The following is a 26,005-nucleotide window of genomic DNA, read 5'->3' as shown; positions in this document are numbered from 1 at the left end:
GGGTGACTGGTTGGCTGAACAGAGCAGCAGTACTGTGGATAGCTCACTGTGGAGAGCTCACAGCAGACAGGACTGAAGCCCAGGGAAGGTTTTTGAAGACTGTGTTCCTGGCTTGTGGGAAGAGCAGCAGGACCAGCGGAAGGTCAGTGCAGGCAGGCTGAAGCCCAGGGGGACTGAGCACAGTACCTGGCCAGGTCAGCAAGGATACCGAGATGGGCTCTGCTGGTCTGGTTGAAGACTGAGCCCAGGGAGGCCTGCTGAAACACCACCAGCTGCCTAAGAGCTGTGATCCTATATCAGGGCTGTGATAAGAACTCAGGACTGTGTACTCCAGGGGCGGGACAGTGTGCGCAGCTTGGCCGGAAGGCTGAGCTGCTGAAGACCAGCTGAGAGAACCAGTAGCTGGGGGGATGCTTGAGAGGCAGGCCCCATCCTAATGTAAGACCAAAAAAAGAAAAAGCAGGCTTACACCTAACAGAAAGAAAGAGGGCCATGAACAAGAGGTGGGTGCCCCCTGTGAAAAGGACAGTGATTGCAGGTATAGTAGCCAGAGAAAAGGGGCGCCCACAAGAGGTGCGTGCTGACCCTGTTACAGGGTGTTGAAATTTTTAATAAAAAGACTTCAAGGGAAAAAAGACCACCTTTTTCCCCTGCCAAAGACCTCTATGTCAAATTTCATTCTGGTACCCAGGATTCCCCAGCTTCATGAAGTACTCTTTTTGCTTTCCAAATCTCTTTTGCATCTTGAAGAATAAAGAATTTTCTTTAGTGACTAGTTGAGGTAACTTTGAGGCTTGTTTGACTTTTGTTCTCTTCCCTGCTGCCCCCAATTCTGTTAAACAAACGTAGGAATGCAAACTGGAGTTGCATGGAAAGAGGAAAATAGCAGTACGTGGAAAAGCTCTCCTCCCTGCTACCATTACTGTTACATTTTAATATACCAATACAGTACTTTGAAAATTGTTCCTGTGTGTGCATTAACTCTGTAATATCTTTATTTTGGTTATATCCAGCAATAATTGGTAGATATATATAATTTTGAATACATTTGGACATTAGTGTAGATAATAAGAAATATTATTTTACTACCTACCTTTCTTGTTAAACATCTTATCTTCTGTCTAGTGCCCATCATCAACACTTCTAACAGTTTTTTTTTCCTGTACTAATATTGTTTCTTTTCTAGTGGGAGTAGGGGAGGCTGCCAACTTTGCTGCCTATGCCTTTGCACCTGCAACCTTGGTTACCCCATTGGGTGCACTGAGTGTTCTTATAAGGTTAGTATGAGTCGAAAGCAGCCACTGAGCAGTGAGTCTCTTTACTATATGAGAAAATACTGTTTTTATTGCACAAGGAGTAGTTTTAAAAGAAAACTGTATGGCAAATCCAGGTCAAAATTTGGCTCATAAATTACAAGGCCAGAAGGGACCATTGGGATCATCTAGTCCAGTGGTTCTCAAACTTTTTTTTGCAGACCACTTGAAAATTGCTGAGGGTCTTGGCGGACCACTTAATAATCTTTCCAAATGTTGTTTGTACCGTTAGCTAACTATTGAAAAGTGTCTTGGATAAAAGCGCTATATTAAAAAAACTTAATAATAATTACTGTTTTTTTATTCTACAAATAAAAGCACACAACTCCTATTTTAATATCAGTAGTCTTACCTTTCTAATGCGATGGATGTGCCTTCTCTCCCCCGCCGCAGCAGCCCCTGAGCTGGGGCTGGGAAGGAGGGGGAGGTCTCTCCCCGGCAGTCGCAGCGCTAGAGCTGGGGAAAGTCACCTCTTTCTCTGGCCGCTGCAGCCCTGCATGTCCCAAATTCCCCCCCCATCCCCTTTTCTCACCCCATTGCCCCTCCCACCTACCCCCTCTTCCCGCCAAGGCCACCATGTCACCTTATATGTGTGTCTTTTCCAGGGTCCAGGCACCTAATTAGTGGAGCCGTGCAGGTGTGACTCGACTAATTAGGTGGCCCTTCATTCTCTCACGTGCAGCCGCCCAGGTGTGCACCTTAGAGGGAACCATCCACAGACCACCCGAATGGAGCTTGCGGACCACTGGTGGTCCACATACCACAGTTTGAGAACCTCTGACTAGTCTGACTTCCTCTATAACACAGGCCATAGCACTCCTCCCGTATATTTCCTAGAGCATGTTTTTTAGAAAAAACATCCAGTCTTGATTTTAAAATTGTCAGTGATGAAGAGTCCACCATGACTCTTGGTAAATTGTTCCAATGATTAATTACTCTCACTGTTAAAAATTTACACCTTATTTCCAGTCTGAATTTGTCTAGCTTCAACTTCCAGCCATGGGATTGTGCTATCTATACCTTTCTTTGCTAGATTGAAGAGCCTGTTATTAAATATTTGTTCCCAGATACGTACTTATAGAGGATTAATCATGTCACCCCTGAGTCTTCTCTTTGTTAAACTAAATAGATTGAGCTCTCTGAGTCTGTCACTATAAGGCCCACTGTAATCAATCTCATGGTTCTTCTCAGAACCCTTGCTTTTCCCCTTTGTCTTCTGATAGAAATGATCCCTTTGTTTAACTGAATTTACTTTGAGTGGGGGAGAGAGAATAACAACTTTTTTTTTTTTAAACAAAATAGATTTGTGCTTACCTATTGGCTTTCCAGCATCTGATAAACAATATTTCCAAATCACTGCACACTAGTGGTGTTAATAATGCTAGTACATATTGGTGGGAACGCTGTTAGGTTTTTGTTTCTCCACCCCAAATGTTTAATAATTATTTAATAACTGAAATGCTTTAAATATGTTTCTCCCTATTTTTTAGTTTTGACAAATAATAAATTTATTTAAAAATGAAATGTAAGATCTGTCACTTCAAAATGTATTTCTAAAACTTTTTCCTTTTCATGGTGGGGTTATTTTTTATGAAAGTAATATGCTCCTGTAGTTCCTTATCAAATCAGCTTAGGCAATGGAAAAAAAGGAAATTGGAGCTTTTTATTATGTTCATTAAAATTCATGTCTTTGCCATATGAAGAAATAAATAACTCCCAATTACTTAAGCAAATACATAATCAAGGCTGTCCTTAGAGCACAGGAGATACTGATTGCAATTATGACAAATTCTCCCCCATCTGGTGGTGGCATCTTCATGGCATTTAGTGGCAAGGGCCAGAATTGGCCTATTGTCTTTAAATTTAGCTGAACACCTTTTAAATTCCTGAAGATATAGGATTATAAACAAGTTTTCAGTTAAAAGGCTGTAAATTCACTATTAAGAATAATTAAGCAGGATTGGTGTCTGCCCCAGGTGGATGCACAGAAGAGTCCAGTGGCAAGAGAAATCATTTCAGTGCAAACTTAACATGTAGTTTGCACTGGAAATGTCATGTGCACCCCAGTGATTCAGTAGATTGTTTTACTAACTTTCAGAGACTATATTTGTGAGGTCTCCAGAGCAGAATTTAAGGCTAGTTATCAGTGATCTAGAAGAAAATACAAAATCACTGCTGATAAGGAATGCACAAAGATTGATGGAGTAGTAAATAATGATGACAGGGCAGTCATACAGAGCAATCTGGATCTTTCGATAAGCTTGGTACAAACAGAATGTGCTTTAATACAGCCAAATGCAAGATCATACATCTAGGAACAAAGAATGCAGGCCATACCTACAGAATGGGGAACTGAATCCTGGAAAGCAATGACTGAAAAAGATTTAGGTATCTTAGGCCATGTCTACACTACAGATGTCTGATAGCATCGCTACATCACTCAGCGGTGTGATCTCAGACCAACATAGCTGTGCCGGCAGAAGTCCCTAATATAAACACAGCTATATTGGCAAAGCTGTACTGTTACCTGTATAGTTTGTTTTGCTCAAGTGTAGAGGAGAAATATGCTTTTACTATATCAGAACAAAGCGCAGCTTTACCAGAATACCTTCATCCACATTAGGAGCACTTTGACAACATAAAATATAAAGAGCTAGTGCAATCCCAGTATGTGAAAACAAAGAAGTAATGAGTAGGGATGTGGCATTGGTAGACCAATACTAGAATACTGCATACAGTTCATATGTCCATGATTTAAAAGAGGTGAAAAAATTAGAGGGTGCTAAGAAGAGCCACAAAAATAATCTGAGGGCTGGAGAAAATGTGTTACAGTGAGAGGCTTAGAGCTCAATCTTTTTAGCTTATTCAAAGAAACTTGAGAGGTGAAAAAGAGAGAAGGAAAGAAGAAATGGGACTGTTAAACACTGAGGACAGGGTGGATATTAAAGATAATCTAGGTCTGACCAACACCTAAATGAATACCTTGCTTCGGTTTTTAAATAAGGGTAATGAGGAGCTGGGGGCAATGGCAGGATGGTTAATGGGAACAGGGATATAGGGGAAAAAATGCTCTGGAAAACTACAGGCCCATTAATATGACCTCAGTTGTATGCAAGGTCTCAGAACAAATTTTGAAAGAGTAATTAAAGACATAGAGGTAAACAGTAATTGGGATGAAATACAACATGGTTTTACAAAAGTTAGATCGTGCCAGACCAATCTGATCTTTCTTTGAGAAGATAACGCATTTTTTAGTCAAAGGAAATGCAGTAGATCTAATCTACCTGCATTTCAGTAAAACATTTAATACAGTTCCACATGGAAAATTGGAGAAGTTGGGGATTAATACTGAGAATCAAAAGTTGGATAAAGAACTGGTTAAAGGAGAGACTACAACAGGTCATGTTGAAAAGTGAACTTTCAGGCTGGAGGGAAGCTACTAGTGGAATTCCTCAAGGATCAGTGTTGGGGCCCACTATTATTTAACATTTTCGTGAATGACCTTGACACAAAAAGTGGGAATGTGCTAATAAAATTTACAGATGACATGACGTTGGGAGATAATGCCAGTATGGAGGAGGACTGCAATATCATACAAGAAGATAACCTTGAAAACTGGAGAATTAGAAGTGGGATGAAGTTTAATTAGTGCAAAGTTCAAGGTTGTGCACTTATGGACTAACAACAAGAATTGTTGCTATAAACGGGATATATCAGTTGGAAGCAATAGAGGAGAAGAAAGAGCTAGGTGTATTGGTCGATCACAGGATGACTGTGAGCCGCCAATGTGATGTGGCCATGAAAAAGACTAATACAGTTTTAAGCTTTATTAGGCAAACTATTTCCAGTAGAGATAGGAACATGTTATTACCATTATACAAGGCACTGGTGAGACCTCATCTGGAATACTGTGTGCAATTCTGGTTTCCCCTGTTTAAAAAAGATTAATTCAAGCTGGAACAGATGCAGAGAAGGGCTTCTTAGAAGATCAGAGGAATAGAGTACTTCTTCACACAACGCACAGTCAGCCTGTGGAACTCTTTGCCAGAGGATGTTGTGAAGGTCAAGAATATAACAGGGTTAAAAAAAAAAAACTAGATAAATTCCTGGAGGATTGGTCCATCAATGGCTATTAACTAGGATGGGCAGGGATGGTGTCCCTAGCCTCAGTTTACCAGAAGCTGGAAATGGGCGACAAGGGATAGATCACTTGATAATTACCTGTTCTGTTCATTCCCTCTGAATTGGCATTGGCCACTGTCAGAAGACAGGATCCTGGGCTAGATGGACCTTTGGTCTGACCCAGTATGGCCATTTTTATGAAAATCTCCCTTACAAAAGGAGACTTAATGAGCTTGGCTTGTTTAGCCTAACAAAACAAAGGCTGAGGGGAGATATGGTTGCTCTTTATAAATACATCAGTGGGCTGAACACCCAGGAGGGAGAGGAGCTATTTCAGTTAAGGGCCAATGTTGGCACAAGAAGAAATGGATATAAGGTGGCCGTCAATAATTTTAGGCTTGAAATTAGACAAAGGTTACCATGAGAGAAATGAAGTTCTGAAACAGCCTTCCAAGTGCAGTAGTGAAGGCAAAAAAAAAAAACTGTTTCAAGACTGAGATTGATAAGTTTATGGAGGGGGTGGTCTGATGAGGTTGCCTACAATGTCATATGGCCCATGTGTGACCGCTATTAGGACTATCTCCAATGGCCAGAGATGGGATACTAAATGGGGAGGGCTCTGAGTTACTACAGAGAATTCTTTCCCATGTCTCTGGTTGATGGGTCTCTCCCACATGCTCAGGATCACCATATTTGGGGTTGGGAAGGAATTTCCCCCCAAGTCAGATTGACAAAGCTCATAGGGCTTTTTTGCCTTCCTCTGCACCGTGGGAAACAGGTCATTTGCTGGTTTGAATTAGAATAAATGGTGGATTGTCTGTAATTTAAGTCCTAAATCAAGATTTGAGGACTTGAATAATTCAGCCAGAGGTTATGAGTTTATTACAGGAGTGGGTAGGTGAAGTTCTGTGGCCTGCAATGTGGAAGACGTCAGACTAGATTATCATGATGGTCCCTTTTGGTCTTAGTCTATGAGACTTGATTACAGGGAGAAAATATTGGTTACTAAAGGGCTCTTTAATTGATCAAAGAAAGGCATATCAAAAACCAATGGCTCAAAGTTAAAGCCAAACAAATTCAAATTAGAAATAAGTCACAAATTACACTGCTCTACAGCCAAAATGCTTCTGAAATAAATGTAGTCAAACTTTACTAATTCTGGGTCACTGAGAACGAAAATGATACTTAAAATTGTTGATTGGCTCTAGTTTTCAAGATATGCTATTGGGTCAGTATATACGACCCTTGACTTGGGAATGGCGGAGGATAAGTGAGTTATAAGGGATCTCAATTTAAACCAGAAATGACTAAAATACATCTTTGACTGGATCTATGAATAAATCTATGACTGGGTTTCGACAGTACTTGCTTTTTAGGCAAAACAATGATGATGCAATCTGAAGCTGGTATTGCGTCATACATGATATGAATTGCATCATGTTATTCCTAGAAGTCATGGATGATGCAATCATAACGAAGCTTACATCACTCTGCTGAACAAATTGCCCTATATCCGCTCTAGAAATCATACAGTGTTGTGTTCACTTATTTGTCAGTGTTTGATTTTGCAAAGGGACACATTTCTGTTTAGCCAAAGTGAGCAGAGATGCCTCATACTTGTGTGAACAGTGCAGATAACTTCTGCTATGTTTGTGGTGAAGTGACTTTTGAATCACAAAAGCGCAGTATAACCACTATGGTTAAGAAAGCCTATCACCTTTATTTTGGCTGCAAAATTGGAGATCAGGACAAGAGGTGGGCCCCACACATATGCTGCAACACTTGTGCAACAAATCTTCACCAGTGGTTGAACAGGAAAAGGAAATCTATGCCTTTTGCCAGTGCCAATGATTTGGAGAGAGCCAACAGATCATACCAGCAATTGTTACTTCTGCATAGTGCCTCCAGTTGGGAAAGGTGTATCAAAGAAGAAAAAGTGGACTGTGCATTATCCAAAAATTCCATCAGCTATACGCCCAGTACCCCACGGAGAAGGACTGCCGGTTCCTGATGCACCAGAATCATTCTCACTTGAGTCAGACGAGGAAGAGGATGAAACTTCTGGTCCTGAACCATCAATGTCACAGGACCCACATTTTCTCCCATCCTCCTCCTCTGAACCACACTTCATAACACAAGGTGAACTGAATGACCTTGTCAGGGATTTGGAACTACCCAAGAGTAAGGCAGAGCTGTTGGGCTCCAGACTACAGCAGTGGAATCTCCTGGCAGGTGATGTTAGGGTTTCCATGTTCTGTGACCGTCAAAAGGATCTTGTCCCATTCTTCTTCCTTCAAGGAGGAGGGTGGTGGTGGTCGGGGACTCCCTCCTCAGGGGGACTGAGTCATCTATCTGCCGCCCTGACCGGGAAAACCGAGAGGTCTGCTGCTTGCCAGGAGCTAGGATACACGATGTGACGGAGAGACTGCCGAGACTCATCAAGCCCTCGGATCGCTACCCCTTCCTGCTTCTCCACGTGGGCACCAATGATACTGCCAAGAATGACCTTGAGCGGATCACTGCAGACTACGTGGCTCTGGGAAGAAGGATAAAGGAGTTTGAGGCGCAAGTGGTGTTCTCGTCCATCCTCCCTGTGCAAGGAAAAGGCCGGGGTAGAGACCGTCGAATCGTGGAAGTCAACGAATGGCTACGCAGGTGGTGTCGGAGAGAAGGCTTTGGATTCTTCGACCATGGGATGCTGTTCCAAGAAGGAGTGCTAGGCAGAGACGGGCTCCACCTAACGAAGAGAGGGAAGAGCATCTTCGCCAGCAGGCTGGCTAACCTAGTGAGGAGGGCTTTAAACTAGGTTCACCGGGGGAAGGAGACCAAAGCCCTGAGGTAAGTGGGGAAATGGGATCCTGGGAGGAAGCGCAAGCAGGAGAGCGCAAGAGGGGAGGACTCCTGTCTCATGCTGAGAAAGAGGGACGATCATTGAGTTATCTTAAGTGCCTATACACAAATGCAAGAAGCCTGGGAAACAAGCAGGGAGAACTGGAAGTCCTGGCACAGTCAGGGAACTATGATGTGATTGGAATAACAGAGACTTGGTGGGATAACTCACATGACTGGAGTACTGTCATGGATGGATATAAACTGTTCAGGAAGGACAGGCAGGGCAGAAAAGGTGGGGGAGTTGCGTTGTATGTAAGAGAGGAGTATGACTGCTCAGAGCTCCGGTATGATACTGCAGAAAAACCTGAGAGTCTCTGGATAAAGTTGAGAAGTGGGAGCAACAAGGGTGATGTCGTGGTTGGAGTCTGCTATAGACCACCAGACCAGGGGGATGAGGTGGACGAGGCTTTCTTCTGGCAACTAGCAGAAGTTGCTAGATCGCAGGCCCTGGTTCTCATGGGAGACTTTAATCACCCTGATATCTGCTGGGAGAGCAATACAGCGGTGCACAGGCAATCCAGGAAATTTTTGGAAAGCGTAGGGGACAATTTCCTGGTGCAAGTGCTGGAGGAACCAACTAGGGGCAAAGCTTTTCTTAACCTGCTGCTCACAAACAGGGAAGAACTAGTAGGGGAAGCAAAAGTGGATGGGAACCTGGGAGGCAGTGACCATGAGATGGTCGAGTTCAGGATCCTGACACAAGGAAGAAAGGAGAGCAGCAGAATATGGACCCTGGACTTCAGAAAAGCAGACTTTGACTCCCTCAGGGAACAGATGGGCAGGATCCCCTGGGAGAATAACATGAAGGGCAAAGGGGTCCAGGAGAGCTGGCTGTATTTTAAAGAATCCTTATTGAGGTTGCAGGAACAAACCATCCCGATGTGTAGAAAGAATAGTAAATATGGCAGGCGACCAGCTTGGCTAAACAGTGAAATCCTTGCTGATCTTAAACGCAAAAAAGAGGCTTATAAGAAGTGGAAGATTGGACAAATGACCAGGGAGGAGTATAAAAATATTGCTCAGGCGTGCAGGAGTGAAATCAGGAAGGCCAAATCACACTTGGAGTTGCAGTTAGCAAGAGATGTTAAGAGTAACAAGAAGGGTTTCTTCAGGTATGTTAGCAACAAGAAGAAAATCAAGGAAAGTGTGGGCCCCTTACTGAATGAGGGAGGCAACCTAGTGACCGAGGATGTGGAAAAAGCTAATGTACTCAATGATTTTTTTGCCTCTGTCTTCACGCACAAGGTCAGCTCCCAGATTGCTGCACTGGGCAGTACAGCATGGGGAGAAGGTGACCAGCCCTCTGTGGAGAAAGAAGTGGTTCGGGACTATTTAGAAAAACTGGACGTGCACAAGTCCATGGGGCCGGATGCGCTGCATCCGAGGGTGCTAAAGGAGTTGGCGGGTGAGATTGCAGAGCCATTAGCCATTATTTTTGAAAACTCATGGCGATCGGGGGAGGTCCCAGATGACTGGAAAAAGGCTAATGTAGTGCCCATCTTTAAAAAAGGGAAGAAGGAGGATCCGGGGAACTACAGGCCAGTCAGCCTCACCTCAGTCCCTGGAAAAATTATGGAGCAGGTCCTCAAGGAATCAATTATGAAACATTTAGAGGAAAGGAAAGTGATCAGGAACAGTCAGCATGGATTCACGAAGGGGAAATCGTGCCTGACTAACCTAATTGCCTTCTATGATGAGATAACTGGCTCTGTGGATGAGGGGAAAGCAGTGGATGTGTTATTTCTTGACTTTAGCAAAGCTTTTGATACTGTCTCCCACAGTATTCTTGCCACCAAGTTAAAGAAGTATGGGCTGGATGAATGGACTGTAAGGTGGATAGAAAGCTGGCTAGATCGTCGGGCTCAACGGGTAGTGATCAATGGCTCCATGTCTAGTTGGCAGCCGGTTTCAAGTGGAGTGCCCCAAGGGTCGGTCCTGGGGCCGGTTTTGTTTAATATCTTTATTAATGATCTGGAGGATGGTGTGGACTGCACTCTCAGCAAGTTTGCAGATGACACTAAACTAGGAGGCGTGGTAGATACACTAGAGGGTAGGGATCGGATACAGAGGGACCTAGACAAATTAGAGGATTGGGCAGAAAAAAACCTGATGAGATTCAACAAGGACAAGTGCAGAGTCCTGCACTTAGGACGGAAGAATCCCATGCACTGCTACAGACTAGGGACCGAATGGCTAGGTAGCAGTTCTGCTGAAAAGGACCTAGGGGTCACAGTGGACGAGAAGCTGGATATGAGTCAACAGTGTGCTCTTGTTGCCAAGAAGGCTAACGGCATTTTGGGCTGTATAAGTAGGGGCATTGCCAGCAGATCGAGGAACGTGATCGTTCCCCTTTATTCGACATTGGTGAGGCCTCATCTGGAATACTGTGTCCAGTTTTGGGCCCCACACTACAAGAAGGATGTGGAAAAATTGGAAAGAGTCCAGCGGAGGGCAACAAAAATGATTAGGGGTCTGGAGCACATGACTTATAAGGAGAGGCTGAGAGAACTGGGATTGTTTAGTCTCCAGAAGAGAAGAATGAGGGGGGATTTGATAGCAGCCTTCAACTACCTGAAGGGGGGTTCCAAAGAGGATGGAGCTCGGCTGTTCTCAGTGATGGCAGATGACAGAACAAGGAGCAATGGTCTCAAGTTGCGGTGGGGGAAGTCCAGGTTGGATATCAGGAAAAACTATTTCACTAGGAGGGTGGTGAAACACTGGAATGCGTTACCTAGGGAGGTGGTGGAGTCTCCTTCCTTGGAGGTTTTTAAGGCCCGGCTTGACAAAGCCCTGGCTGGGATGATTTAGCTGGGAATTGGTCCTGCTTTGAGCAGGGGGTTGGACTAGATGACCTCTTGAGGTCCCTTCCAACTCTGATATTCTATGATTCTATGATTCTATAAGGTGATCTTGTAGCCTGCAACAACATCGATGGTGTGATGGCAGCCCTCAACATCGTTCACAATCCGGATGAGTGGAGACTGTTCATTGATTCATCGAAGACGAGTCTTAAAGCTGTTTTACTGCATAATGGCAATGTTTTGCCATCAATTCCAGTTGGTCATGCAGTCCATATGAAGGAAAACTATGACAACATGGAACAACTTTTGAGGTGCATAAACTATGACCAACATCAGTGGCAGCTTTGTGGCGATTTGAAGGTTGTTGCTCTCTTGCTTGGTCTGCAGACTGGATACACAAAGTACTGCTGTTTTCTCTGCGAATGGGATAGTCGTGCAAGAGATTCCCACTACATCAAGAAAGATTGGTCACTCCGACAGGCATTGGAGCCTGGGAGGAAAAGTGTTCAGCATCCACCACTTGTTGAATCAAGGAAGATTTTGTTACCATCCTTACACATCAAGCTGGGTCTGATGAAGAACTTTGTCAAGGCCATTGACAAAACACAAGCAGCTTTCAAGTACCTCCGTGGAAAATTTCCAAGGTTAAGTGAAGCGAAGATAAAGGAAGGTGTCTTTGTTGGTCCTCAGATTCGTGAACTTCTTCGAGATGATTCATTTGACCATGCACTGAGTGGCAAGGAAAAGACGGCATGGAAAGCCTTCCAGTTGGTGGCAATAAATTTTCTCGGAAACAACAAGGCAGACAACTGCAGGTTGTTGGTGGAAAACCTCCTCAAGGCATACAAAAGCCTTGGTTGCAACATGTCACTAAAGATAAATTTTTTTTGCACTCTCATCTAAATTTTTTTCCACCGAACTGCGGAGCAGTGAGCGACGAGCACGGCGAGCGATTTCACGGGACATTGCAACAATGGAGAAACGCTATCAGGGCAAATGGAGTCCGTCAATGCTTGCAGACTGTTGCTGGACAGTGACAAGAGATGCTCCATTTAATGAATAAAAGAGACAAGCCAAGAAGCGCCGAGTAGACACTGAATAGGACTAAACCATATACATAATAGTTTTTTGCTTTTTGTTTCATAATACATTTTATTTATATAACCCTTTTGCTGATTTTTAAAGTGTTACATAAACAGGACAGATGAAATATTATCATGTAAAGCAACCATAAACGCATGAAAAGACCTAGGTTTACAATTTATGATTAAAACTCTACTATCTACACAATATACATAGACATAAAATGTAAAAACTTAATATCTTAGAAACAGTAGCCAATCAGTTGTTTTAATTGTCATATTTGAATTCAGCACATCAAAATACATAATAAATAGCACATTTTATCTCTGAAGCAGACGACTTCTCAAAAATTGTAGACCAGTGTTATCATCAGTGAGGATGATTAATCATTGGAAGAAGGTAGCTACCAAGGGTAGTAGTGGATTCTGCATGTCTTGATGTCTTCATATCCAGACTGGATGCCTTTCTGGAAGGTATGCTTTATTCAAAGCCAAATTACTTGAATCAGGGTAAGAATAAATGGGTGAAATTTAATGGCCTGTGATATATCAGGGATCGGACTAGATGATCAAATTGTTCCCTGTGGCCTTAAAATCTAGCAATTATTATATCCGTTTTCTTAGCTTCCAGTTTCTATATAGCCATACGCTTCTCGATTTGCTTGTTTGCATTAGTGTGTACATGAAACAAGCTGTTGTTGTTCATGTAATACACATTTTGCAGTTGTCTAATATTGTAGCACTTCATCTAGTTATGATGATTCAAAATTGTATAACTAATTAATATATGGTAGTCTGCAACCATACCATTTTGGCCCAGGATCCTGTTGGATCTGACAAGCTTAGAAGCATCAGGCTGTCAGTACTTGGATGGCAGACTCCAGGGAATATTTAAGTGGTACAAGAAGTGATTAAGTAGGAGATGGTTTTCCTGCCAAATCAGTATTGTACTAGTTCCTCAGCATTGTGTTGGGAAGGCACTGTGGTGGTGGAAGAAGAGATCCTGGTCACTGGTAATCACATGAACGTTAAATGATCCCGTGGCACTTTATGTAAGAGTAGAGATGCTTGACTCTCTGACCTGGCCAGATTCCAATTCAGTTAATTACATTCCATTTACCTAAAATGTCCCCTTGCCATTTCAACTGGATCATATCACTTTCTGTCCAAATTTATTGTAAATGTCATTGTGCATGCACCGTTTCAGAAGTAGGTAAAATGATTTCTAGATGTATCTACATTTGAATACTGCACTTCATCACCATGTTATCTGACTGCATATAAATCTCTAACGTCATATGAGAGAGTTGAAATGCTTATCTGTATGTAAGCACTGGTATTTTGTATGTGTGATGTGTTAGATGCTAAAGTAGTATAATGATATTGTGCTGAAACAAAGCTAAATTTTAAAAAGTTGGCAGATGACTGGGGCACTAGTCTTGCTTGGATTACATGTGAAAATGACCTAGTTCTAACTCCAAATGGTTGCGGTCCAACAGGACTACATCCTGTCTCCTACTCTACAATCCTATGTTTTCCTTGCCACACTAGCTCCAGCTTTCTAAACGTGGGGGCCATTGATTCTTTAAGTCTTTTGTTCTGGGGCTTGTGTTTCAGTAGGGCTTGTCTCTGGTAATTCATAGGTAACCAAAAGGAAAAATGACTGGAAAAACTAGAGCTCTGCCTGACACTGTAGTTTATGGGGAAGGATGTGGAGGGAAGAGTCAAGGCCTGTTCGAAAGCCATAGAAAATGGGACAAGATTTATCTGACCTTTTTAGAATTAAAAAAAAGCTTTGGAAAAAAGTTGATGATTTGGCTGGTTTTTATTTACTCTTAGCTGGTTTCTTTATCCCCAATTCAAAACTTTTTTTTAATTAGTATCACTATACATAAAAGCATTATTACTATATTATAAAATAATTTGTGCAGCTGAACCTGTTACTTTTTTTTAATCCACAGTGCAATATTGTCTTCCTATTTTTTAAATGAAAAGCTGAATGTTCATGGGAAATTGGGCTGCATATTGAGCATTTTGGGGTCAACGGTGATGGTTATTCATGCCCCTGAAGAAGAGGAGGTCACTTCTTTAGATGAAATGGAAATAAAACTGAAAGATCCAGGTTTGTAACTTAAAACATCTGTCATTAATGAAAAAATGCCTCTCAATGTCTCTTACTTTCATAGATATGTCAGCTAGTACTAGACCTGTCCATAAGTGAATAATTGGAGGGTTTTACTGGGTTATATGTTACCACCACCATCATCCCATTCACTTTCACCTGAAGATGAAGTGGAATTTAATATCACTTTTGGTGCTTTACTTTACTGTAGCATATCTTGAAGGCAAAAATCAGGCTGTGAATGTAAGCAAGCCAGACTTACTTGAAGCATCTTTACACTAGTATTTAAAAAATAAACAAAGAAAAATCAGTATTTACAAGAAAGCATGGCTACTCTGAATGCTGTGTCTGTTATCACATGAAGATCATGATAATACAGGCAGTCCTTGACTTTACGACGTTCAACTTACGAACGGCACTTACAACATTTCTGAACTGACACCCTGATTTGACTTTTGACAATTGGTTTCGACTTTAGGATGCTCAGTCCTGCAGTGGAGTGGGTTGCGGTTCCAAGTTATGATGATTCAACTTATGATGTAATTTTCAGGAACCAAATGTGTCAAGGACTGCCTGTGGTTTGTATTCTGTACTTAATTTCTTATTCGTTATGTGAGCCAGTTATGACAGCAGACAGAGTTCTGTTCTGTTAGTGCTATGCTGTCAGCAGGGGAGTTACTACTATAATTACTATCCTCGCATTATCTGTTTAAACAGAATAGCTAATATTTCTATATGCTTTCTTAAAAAAAAAATGGGAGCGTTGGAAAGACTTGAAGGGTCTAGTGGTCAGTCTCCAAAGGCTCTTCACTCTCCCTATCCCCTTGACTAGCTTTCTTGCGCCCAGTCCCAGGCAGCGGAGTCATTTTTGGGAGGTGGGGATGGGGAGGAATACTTGTCTTTGCTTTTCTCGTCTACCCCTCTCTGGTGAGAGACCGTGAGAGAGAATCTAGGAAAGGGAGTGTGGTATTGGCATCTGTCCTGTCAATCAGTAATGCAGGATTTGAGAGTGGTGCTGTTTGTTCATGTGTCCCCACTCCTACCGTTACCAGTGGGTTGTTCTAGTGCTGCTTCAGCATGCCCCATAACTGCTGAGCAGCTTCTCTATTTAACAACTAAGCTATCTCCTTTGCATTCCCTAATGTTGTTCCACTGAGAAGTCCCTAGGGGACTGCCGCGCAGATGTCACAGCAAGGGTGGGTCTTATTCCTCTGTAGAGGCTGGATGCTCCTGGTAGCCCATTATCCCCCTCATCCTATACTTCATCCTTTTTTTTTTTTTTTTTTTACATAAAAGAAGAACAGGAGTACTTGTGGCACCTTAGAGACTAACAAATTTATTACATAGACACATTTTTGGCCATGATTGACCTATGCAGAGTGCAAATCTACTCTGAAAATGAATTAGGTAAAATTCACTCATCTGCTCACTTGAGTAATAGAAACAAATATTTAGGCCCAGATTTTAAAAAATAGATGCCAAAAGCCAGGCACCTGGCTTGATTTTCAGAAGAACTAACTGCCCAGCAGTTTCCATTGATATCAGTGGCGTAGTTGGGTGCTGGACCAACTTCAGACCAAAGGAAGCAATATCAGGCTTACATTGCTGAGGGGCAGTTACTGGCCAGAACATCTCTTAGGTGGTTTGGGCACCACAGACACTGCAGCCTGTTCTATCGCTATAGCAGTTGGTAATGCACAGGGCATCCAGTTGCCTAGTTTCTCCAGAGAAGTCTAGAATATGGTAGAGGATCTCCCGTTTGATGGACTGATGTTGTTCACAGAGAATATTGATTAATCATTGCATACCTTTAAAGACTCCAGGTCCACATTACGTTCGTTAGCTGTTTACATTCCTAGGAACAAAAGAAAATTCAGTAGATCGCAAATGGATGGGATCTTTGAGCCAATGTAATTCTCTGCTTTTCAGAGACTGATTGAACCTTCAAGAAAGACATAGGTTCCAGAGAAAAAGATTCTCCAGCCCACCCGACACACGTTCGCAGCAGGCTTCATTTTCGAAGCACCAGTTTTGATGGGATAGTTGAGGATTCAGACCCTCCACTCTCTTTAGCCTGTCAGCTGCAACATTTGCCCACTTCTCCACATTTGGAGACTAACTTTTCCATTTTTGACAAGTATAGGAACATACCACCTCAGATAGATGTGTGCTACACCATCCATTTTCCTTCCCTCCCTCCCTCCTTCTAATCTCTCTCTCTCCATCCCTCTTCAGGGACCCCTCTCATGAGTTCTTACTAAGATAGGAAATACACTTATTTTTTCATCTAGGAGCAATAGAGCTGGTCCCCACTCAGCACAAGGGAAGGGGTCTCTACTTGACGTACTTCCTTTTGCCAAAAAAAAAAAAGGGAGAGTGGAGACTAATCTTAGATTTAAGACTCCTGAACAAATCTCTGAAGTCTCAAAAGTTCAGGATGGTGACTCTAACAGCTATAATTCCTTCTCTAAATTCAGGGGATTAGTTTTCGGCCCTTGACCTTCAAGACACATATTTCCACATAGCAATACACACATCCCACAGAAGCTTCCTGCAATTTATCATATCCCAGGATCATTTTTGGTACCAGATACTCCTATTTGGTCTCTCCTCAGCTCCAAGAGCGTTTTCAAAGGCTTTGTCAGGAGTAGCTGCCTACCTATGTCATCAGTAGGGCCCTACCAAATTCATAGCTGTGAAAAGTATGTCACGGACTATGAAATTTGGTCTCCACTGTGAAATCTTATCTCTTGTGTACTTTTACCCTATAATATACACATTTCACAGGGGAGACCTGCATTTCTCAAACTGAGGGTCCCAACCCAAAGGGGGCTATGGCGGGTTGCAGGGTTATTGTAGGGGGGTCATGGTATTGCTACCCTTACTTCTGCACTGCCTTCAGAGCTGGGTGGCCAGAGAGTGGTGGCTGCTGGCCAAGGGCCAGCTCTGCAGGCAGCAGCACAGACATAAGGATAGCAATACCATATCATGCAATCCTTACTTCTGTGTGGCTGTTGGTGGTGGTGCTGCCTTCCGAGCTGGGGTCCCAGCCAGCAACTGCCACTTTCCGGCCACCCAGCGCTAAAGGCAGCGCCACCGCCAGCAGCAGTGCAGAAGTATGGATGGCAATACCATGAACCCCCATCAATAACCTTGGGACATCCCCACTATCTGCTTTTGGGTCAGGACCCCTACAGTTACAACACTGAAATTTCAGATTTAAATCTCTGAAATCATGATTTTTTTTTAATCCTATGACTGTGAAATTGTTCAAAATGCATTGTGGGTAGGGCCCTAGTCATCAGGTAATTGTAGTATTCCTGTACCTCAATGACAGGCTGGCTAAGGGTTGGTCGTAGCAGGAGGTGTTGACTACCCGACAGAAAGCACTTTCTCTGTTCTTAGACTTGAGTCTTCAGTTGAATGTGGGAAAATCCACACTGATTCCCATACAGAACATACAATTTATAGGAGCATCCCTGGATTTCTTGGCATCCAAAGCCTTTCTTCCCATGGACAGATTCATAACACTATCAACCTTGTCAGAACTATTCAAGGGAACCCCCAGAGTTCAGTCAGAAACTGTCTTCAACTTGTAGGTCATATGGCAGCTTGCACATTTGTAATAGAACATGCTAGATGACACCTTCACTGTTTCCAGGGATGGCTCAGATCAGTTTACTTGCCAAACAGTCACAGCCTCAACAAAAAGGTGTCAGTGTCTCAACAGGCGAAACACTCTCTAGACTAGTGGAAGATTCATCGCAGTGTAGGGATGGGAGTTCTTTTCCTCCAACTGATACCAATGGTAACCGTAACTACAGATCCATCTCTGTTAGGATGGGGAGCACATCTTGACACCCTAATAGTAAAGGGCAGATGGTTACCCCAAGAAACCACACTCCACATCAACCTGTTGGAGCTCAGAGCAGTCAGAAGTGCCTGCCTTCATTTTCTGCCTCTCATCAGACACTGGTCTGTCAGAGTCATGACAGACAATGTAGCCTGCCAGTTTTATATATATCATCAGGGAGGAGCAAGATCCCCTTCCTCTGCACCAATGCAATAAGGTTATGGAACTGGTGTATAAAATATTGCATACGAATTTTGGCAATGTGTCTTCTGGGTAGGTAAAATGTCAGAGCTGACACTCTCAGTATTTTTCCCCAGATTACAAATGTAAATTGGACTCCCAGATTCTTGCTGGCATATTTCAAACTTGGGGATTTCCAGAAGTGGACCTCTTTGCCACAGCTACACACACAAAATGCCATCACGTCTCTCTGAGGTGGGGGAGGGGTCAGGTTTCCGTTCCTTGTGGGATCCCTTCCTCCTCATTCGTATGAAGAATCTGTTTTATGTATTTCCCCTGATGCCTCTGATTCTCTGAAAAGTGGACAAACTCAGAGAGGAAAAGGCCAAAGTTATCCTACTAGCTCCAACATGGTTGAGGGAGGCATGATTTCCTTACCTGTTCAACCTAGCCATTGTCCAGTGATAAATCTTCCAGTCACTCCTCAGGTCCTCTCCCAAGATGCCAGTCAACTGCTGCATCCCAATCTGAGCATGCTTTACCTCAAGACATGGCTTCTTGATTGTTTGTGGAGTTAGTCAGTCTGTTCTTCAGAAATACAGCAGATATTTCTAAAAAGTGGGAAAGATTCTACCAGTAATACTTACTTTAAAAAATGGAGATTTCTTCACTGATGCAAATTCCAGAAAGCTGTTCCTGAATCTGCCTCTCTTCCACTTGTCCTGGATTACCTGCAACTAAAGAAAACAGGACTGTCAGTTCTCTTAATGTTTATTTGGCCACCTTAACAGATTTTCATACCACAATTCTGTAGTGGTTTGTTCACATTACAACTTTAAGGTTCATGAAAGGTCTGGGAAATCTGTTCCCACAAGTGAAACTTCCTGGCCCAGTCTGAAACCTTAATTTGGTTCTTAAAAATCTCATGAAATCTCCTTTTGAGCTGATGGCAACTTGCTCCTTACTGAATTTGTCTGTGACAACAGCCTTCTTAGTGTCTATTACATCAGCCTGCAGAGTCAGAGAAATTGGGGGGCCTTAAGGTCAGACCCTTCTTTCACAATATTCTACAGGGACAAAGTTTCTTTATGACAACATCTCAGGTTCCTTCAAGTCTCTTCTATTCAAAGATTAATGAAATGAGTTTCTGGGTATTTGATTATTGCTTGTTTACAGTGTTGCCAGCATTCCACCTCCTTCTGGTGTGTCATCTCACTCTACCAAGTCTATGACTCTACTGAAAAGTGTCCCCGTATCTGAAATCTGCACAGTTGAGACATGGTCCTCGGAACATATCTTTTCCAAGCATTATGCCTTGGTTCGATGCCTCTAGATCTGATGTGACAGTGCATTTCTTTCCTCCATTCTGGACTCAATTCTGAAGCTCTCTCCTCCTTGTGGGGTTACTGCTTGGGGATGACCTGAAATGAGAGAACCATTGGAATGCTACTCAACGAAAAGAGAGCAATTGCTCCTTGTGCAATAATTGTAGTTCTTCGAGATGTGTGTCCCTCTGGGTGCTCCACTTTCATCCTCCTTGCCCTGAGATTCAGTGGTAGTAAAGGGCAGTGTGCCTGTGCAGCCTATATTAGCCATGGTGTCAGATGCAAGGCTATCAGCAGTGCATGCAGAGGCCAAACTGATACTGCTAATGGAAAATCTCTAATCAAAGGCCTGTGTGGTACTTGTGCTACTGAAGTGGAGCACCCACAGGGGGACCCATCTTGAAGAACTAAGTTACTGCACAAGGTGAGTAACACTTTATTAGTCCCTAAGTGCATGACCTTGCACTTTGTGCTATTACATTTCATCCCATTTCTATTACTTCAGTCCCACGATCATCCAGTTCTTCCTGAATAGTATTCCAATCCTCCTCTATCTTGATGTCTCCCAACTTTATGTCAACAGCAAATTTCATTAGCACACTCCTACTTTTTGTGCCAAGGTAATTTAATGAAAATATTAAGATCAGTCCCAAGACTGATCCTTGAGGAACTGCATTAGTAACTTCCCTCCAGCCCAGTAGTTCTCTTTTTAGCACAATCTGTTGTGATGTTCCCTTTAGTCAGTTTCTTACACACCTTACAATTCTTGAACTAATCCCCATATTCTCTACATTAACTAATAATTTATTGTGTGGTGCCATGTCAAATGCTTTGCTGAAGTCTTGATAGATTAGATCTAATCCATTTCCCTTGTCTAAAAAATCAATTATTTTATCAAAGAAAGAAATCAGGTAAGTCTGGCACAATCTACCTTTGGTAAACTAATGTTGCATTTTATTTGATTTTTTTTTCCCTTTACCTCCATATCTTATTTTTCTTTTCTTCAAAATTTGTTCTGAAGCTTGGCATACTACTCAGGTCTGTAGTTGCCTGGATCACTTTTTTCCTTTTCTTAAATATAGGTACTACATTTGTTGTTCTCCAATCATATGGTATTACCCTTGATTTTATAGGACTATTAAAAATCTTTGCTACCAGACTTGTAATTTCATGTGCCTGTTGTTTTAGTATCCCGTGTTAGAGATTATACAGTTCTCTTGACTTGAGCACAATTTGTCACGTCCAGGACACCGATTCTTCTGAGACTGACCGCACTGGCCACGAGACCCCCCCAAAGCGCGGGGCCTGGAGCGGTTGTGTGTGCCTAGGAGCCCTGCGGCCCGCCCGGTAAATTTAAAAGGGCCCAGGGCTCCTGGCTGCCGCTACCAAGGGACGTGATCATTCCCCTCTATTCGGCATTGGTGAGGACTCATCTGAAGTACTGTGTCCAGTTCTGAGCCCCACACTACAAGAAGGATGTGGAAAAATTGGGAAGAGTCCAACGGAGGGCAACAAAAATGATTAAGGGGCTGGAGCACATGATTTATGAGGAGAGGCTGAGGGAACTGGGATTATTTAGTCTGCAGAAGAGAAGAATGAGGGGGGATTTGATAACTGCTTTCAACTACCTGAAATGGGGTTCCAAAGAGGATGGATCTAGACTGTTCTCAGTGGTACCAGATGACAGAACAAGAAGTAATGGTCTCAAGTTGCAGTGGGGGAGGTTTAGGTTGGATATTAGGAAAAACTTTTTCACTAGGACGGTGGTGAAGCACTGGAATGGGTTACCTGGGAGGGGGGGTGGAATCACCATCCTTAGAGGTTTTTAAAGTCAGGCTTGACAAAGCCCTGGCTGGGATGATTTAGTTGGGGATTGGTCCTGCTTTGAGCAGGGGGTTGGACTAGATGACCTCTTGAAGTCCCTTCCAACCCTGATATTCTATTATTCTAACTCTCCAAAATGTGTGGTACTAGGACTAGCATCTAGACTGAGTGGAGGTATTTTGGAATAATAAATACTATATAATAAGCACAAGAAGTAGCTATCAGAACCCTGTTATATTCAAGCACCGCTGTGAAAAGGAGTAGGAGGACTTGACAGATTATAGTGTGGAAAGAAGGATTGCCCAGAATGAGAGGTTGAAAAACTGAGACTATCAAGGCCAACCAAAAGTAATGAATTTGCTTCAGTGAAGAGAGCATCCCTTGGTTAGGCTAATGCAATGGAACCACCCAGGGGGGCTGAGAAAGAGCACCAGTATCATTTTTATAGATGTGTGTGTGTGTGTGTGTGTGTGTGTGTGTGTGTGTGTGTAAGCCTGATATAGTTCATTAGTTGTCTTTTAAATGGGCAAGTAAATGCATAACTTCATTTACAAATATAATACTTAATGCCTTCATGTAAGCATAAAGCAGGTTAGATTCTTATACCTAAATACTGGGCTAATTTCACTGTTTGAGTAAGTGGGTGCAACTCTATTGATTGCAGTGAAATTGTGCCACATGAATTTGTGCCAATGTTTATATTGCAGTTAGAAAAGCTATCTAACTTTTTATACCTGACTGAATCTGATTTGAAACTGTATCTCGTTCATTGTGTGTAACTTCTTTTTCTCCTTCCCAAACAGTGTTTATTGCATTTGCTGTGGTTATAACTGTGGTCTCCCTGGTGCTGATCTTTGTTGTGGCTCCAAGGAAAGGTCAGACGAATATACTGGTCTACATATCAATTTGTTCAGTGATTGGTGCCTTCTCTGTATCATCTGTCAAGGGCCTCGGCATTGCCATTAAAGAAATACTGGAGCAGAAGCCAGTTTACCAACATCCGCTGGTTTATATTTTGGTGGGGACTTTAGTGCTGTCAGTCAGCACTCAGATCAACTATCTTAACAAAGCATTGGACATGTTTAATACATCTCTCGTGACACCTATTTATTATGTGTGTTTCACTACTACAGTTGTTACATGTTCCATCATCCTGTTTAAAGAATGGAATAGCATGGACCTGGGTGATATCATTGGCAGCCTCAGTGGATTCTTCACCATAATCATAGGCATTTTTCTTTTGCATGCTTTTAAAAGTACTAATATCACCCTGAAGCAATTGACATCCACAGCTATAAAAGAACCCTCATTGCCTCTGCATGGATATGATGCTCATCATTCTTTATTGGAGAACATGGAGAGCCCAACCTTGGCATATGAGGAGGACAATCCTTTGTTCAGACGAGGAAATGCACAGGGAGCTATTTGCCATTAAAATTTTGAAATGCAAACTAGATCCACCTATATCAATCAGAACTGGCTTTGCTTTTTTCCTGAGGGGGGAAACATTTATGAAGTGAGATAAATGTTGGCAACAACACAGTGTGCTTGGAGAAATAGCTAAGTCACTGTGATGTTAGTTATTGATTACATACAACAGTTTTCCATTCAACGCCACGAATAGAAACCTGGCATTAAGACTATTTTTCATTGCCCATATTTCTGACAGTATATGAGTTTCCTCAGTCTACTTATTGTGGTTTTGTCAATTGAAATACTTTATTTTTCGGCTGAAGAATTGCAATATGTGCAATATATATTGATAAAGTGCAATTTTCCTTCATGATATGGGGTAGTAAACATTTATTAAGTGACAGGCACTTTATAAGTATTTTAATAAAGGCATTACTAGAAGAATATGATGACCATTTAAAAGATTGAAATGCTTAATATATTGTCAAGGTTAATGCATATATAACATTCAACTTTGAAGGCTATCAATTAGCAGATGTCCTGAAGAAAACACAGCCTTCTCCCATTAACAGTTCTATACTAAAACGTAATTTGTTTAAATGAGAACTTCATTTGTCAGTATTGAGCCCAGTACAGATATTTTGAAACTTATAAAAAGCATACTTTTGTAGCAGTTTTCTGATATCTTGTCTCTTCAAGATTTTTCTTTTTTCCTTTGTTAGTTCCTGTTTCTTGATGTTAAAGTCCAGTTCTTCTGAGTCTGGATGTTTTTCTATATAAAAGCTATTCATGGAGTTTTAAACTATTTCTAATGCACTATAGTGCTGACTGTGTATTAGGCAAAGGGAATACTATAATTTACATTTACAGGACTGAGTGATCAAGAAGCATCAAGTCATTGCATTAAGTGATTTGTCTAGCCCTTATTTTCTACAGCTACTTAGTATTTGCCTCACAAATGTGTTAACTTCTTCAAAACTGTGTCTTGATGGCCTATTGCCTATGTTGTGAGAACCTCTAGGTCACAGTGTTGACCATGAAACCTATAAAAGACAGCTAATCTATGCACAGATGCTATTTTATTGCACAATTTCTATTTAACTTATTTGACACCTCTTTTCCTGCCATATTTTGAGCCAGAAAGTGACTTCAGCTGTCAAATATGTAGGTCCAATAGACTAATATGGTCAAGTTCTATAGCTTCTCCTCAGCACAGCATCACTGCACAGCATGGCTCCCTTACTGAATTCCGAGCCTCTTCAGCAGGAGGTGATTTTAGGACTTAATCAATTCATGTTCCTGGCTCAAAAGGTATGTGCCAAACATGACTGTGTGTAACAAGGAAACACAAATCTTTTGCAATTTAGAGAATGAAATGTTGCTCTTTCTATTTTTATAAAGTAAGCCAGTGCTTTGAAGTGCACTTTAGTTTAGATGCATAAGAAAGTTGCTTTACTAACTTTGAAGAGTTCCTGACAAGAGGAAAATGGACTGCAAAGTTTCACAAGTATTTGTATATCTGCATAACTTATAAGGTTGTGTATTTTATTTATTTTTTCATTTATTCTTAATGTGTCTTATTTGCTAATGATGCTCATTTCCCCTTATTATAACAATGTTTTGGAAACCACCAAAAACCAGACTAATAATGGTGTTCAGAACACTAGTTTAAAACCATTTTAATCCCAAGTTTTAAACTAAATATACCTTTTAGCTATATGTGAGTAGTTGGCACACATTGACACAAACTCAGTTATAGCAATCATTTGCAGATTGCCTTTAAACCATCCTCCTGTGAGATGCTGGTTTGACTGAAGTGGTTTGTCTAGCTGTACTCCTCAGTAAGGTAAATACAGTATTACAGGAAATGTTGCTATCATAAGATCCTTTCTTGATTAAGAGTTCAAGAGTATAGACTGTTATGACTTCTTTTGAGAAGCATATGGAATAATGCTGGAATAGTTGCAGCAATGTTGCATGCAACAGGAAGAGACTTACAAAAATTCTTCTCACTTTTTAAATACGAGTGTTCATATAGCTTTAGATGTTCTTCAGACATTCCCAATAATTAGCTCTACAGGGACTATTTGGGGTTTTATTAGTCAGGTGTGTAAGATCAAATTGTTCAGCACAAAAAGTGGGTAATATATGTTACTGTAAATTTACACCATTAACTTTAGAGAGTTTGGCCTTTTAATAAAAACTTGATTGCTTCTCAGTGGAAATTAATTATGCTGGTTACAGTGTAACATTTAGGACAAAGTTGTATTTTTTTTAAGGAAGTCTATTGGCATGTTGCTTGCCTATGTTTTCATGTATAACTGTCATAGTTGTAGGTACAAATGGTTATTTGCATGAACAAATGCCCAGTTAGATATGTCTGTATATGTATTACTATTTTTAAATGAACTCATACTTGTACATTTTTGCATATGCACATGGGCTACCTATTTTTAAACCTGGCTCTGACAAAATCTGCTTGGTTGTAATAAGTATGAAAGAAGTCTTTCCTGATGAGCTTCTTAGTTTATATTCATACAAAGTTAACTTCCATAAAGAAAAATGGACGTAAAACTTGTTTTTCCTAAAGTATCAAAACCCCATAGTTAATGCTTATTTTCATTATGTCCAAGAACACTCTAGAATGTCAATAAAGGAAATAATTGTTTTTATTCTGAGATTTGATTCTTAAAATATTTTTGAATGAATTACTTAACTATAAGAGATTTTATATTTTTGTTGGAAATGTTTATATTTAGTGATTGCTTCCCTTGAAGGGTTTTTAAGTTTTAATTTGAGTATAAAAATATTCCACTGTTTTGTCTTGTAATAAAAAGTGTATATTAATTATGTGCTAGATAATGTTTTCTTTAAGAGAAAATGCAGTAAAAATGTTTTGCAGCAAGGCACGTGTATTGTTTGGTAGGTTTTTTTGTTTGTTTGTTTTTTGTTAAAGGAACTTTCTTTCATCTTGTTTCTCATAGACAAGACAGCCAAAGTAAGATTATATTTATTTATTTATTTATTTATTTATTTATTTATTTGGGAACCATTTATGTGGTAAGGGAGGTTGGTGTA

At 41.4% G+C, this 26,005-nt stretch overlaps 2 protein-coding genes across 14 annotated transcripts in view; one reads left to right on the top strand and one right to left on the bottom strand.

The window, feature by feature from the left end:
• NIPAL1 (NIPA like domain containing 1) overlaps positions 1 to 25,836 on the top strand; it is a 41,332-nt gene extending 15,496 nt beyond the window's left edge. The window contains exons 4-6 of the mRNA XM_024101348.3: positions 1,187 to 1,277; positions 14,172 to 14,332; positions 22,318 to 25,836. Coding sequence (XP_023957116.2) covers positions 1,187 to 1,277; positions 14,172 to 14,332; positions 22,318 to 22,949 — 884 coding nt within the window. The 3' untranslated portion in view covers positions 22,950 to 25,836. The remainder of the gene's footprint in view (positions 1 to 1,186; positions 1,278 to 14,171; positions 14,333 to 22,317) is intronic.
• The window catches only part of CNGA1 (cyclic nucleotide gated channel subunit alpha 1), a 122,916-nt gene that overhangs the window by 75,252 nt on the left and 21,659 nt on the right, over positions 1 to 26,005 (bottom strand). For 7 of the 13 annotated variants that reach the window (XR_010601887.1, XM_065598079.1, XM_065598086.1 and 4 more), the window contains 3 exons: positions 19,331 to 19,786; positions 19,013 to 19,102; positions 16,141 to 16,187 (listed from right to left, as the gene is read on the bottom strand). The gene's annotated coding sequence lies outside the window, so the exon portion shown is untranslated. The remainder of the gene's footprint in view (positions 1 to 16,140; positions 16,188 to 19,012; positions 19,103 to 19,330; positions 19,787 to 26,005) is intronic. The other 6 variants (XM_042841863.2, XM_065598084.1, XM_042841859.2 and 3 more) reach the window with 3 other exon arrangements.

The sequence above is a fragment of the Chrysemys picta genome, chromosome 5, assembly GCF_011386835.1.
Source record: "Chrysemys picta bellii isolate R12L10 chromosome 5, ASM1138683v2, whole genome shotgun sequence".
NCBI classification, from domain to species: Eukaryota; Metazoa; Chordata; order Testudines; family Emydidae; genus Chrysemys; species Chrysemys picta.
The sequence above is the reverse complement of the archived record's forward strand: the minus strand, read 5'-3'. Positions and strand labels throughout refer to the sequence as shown.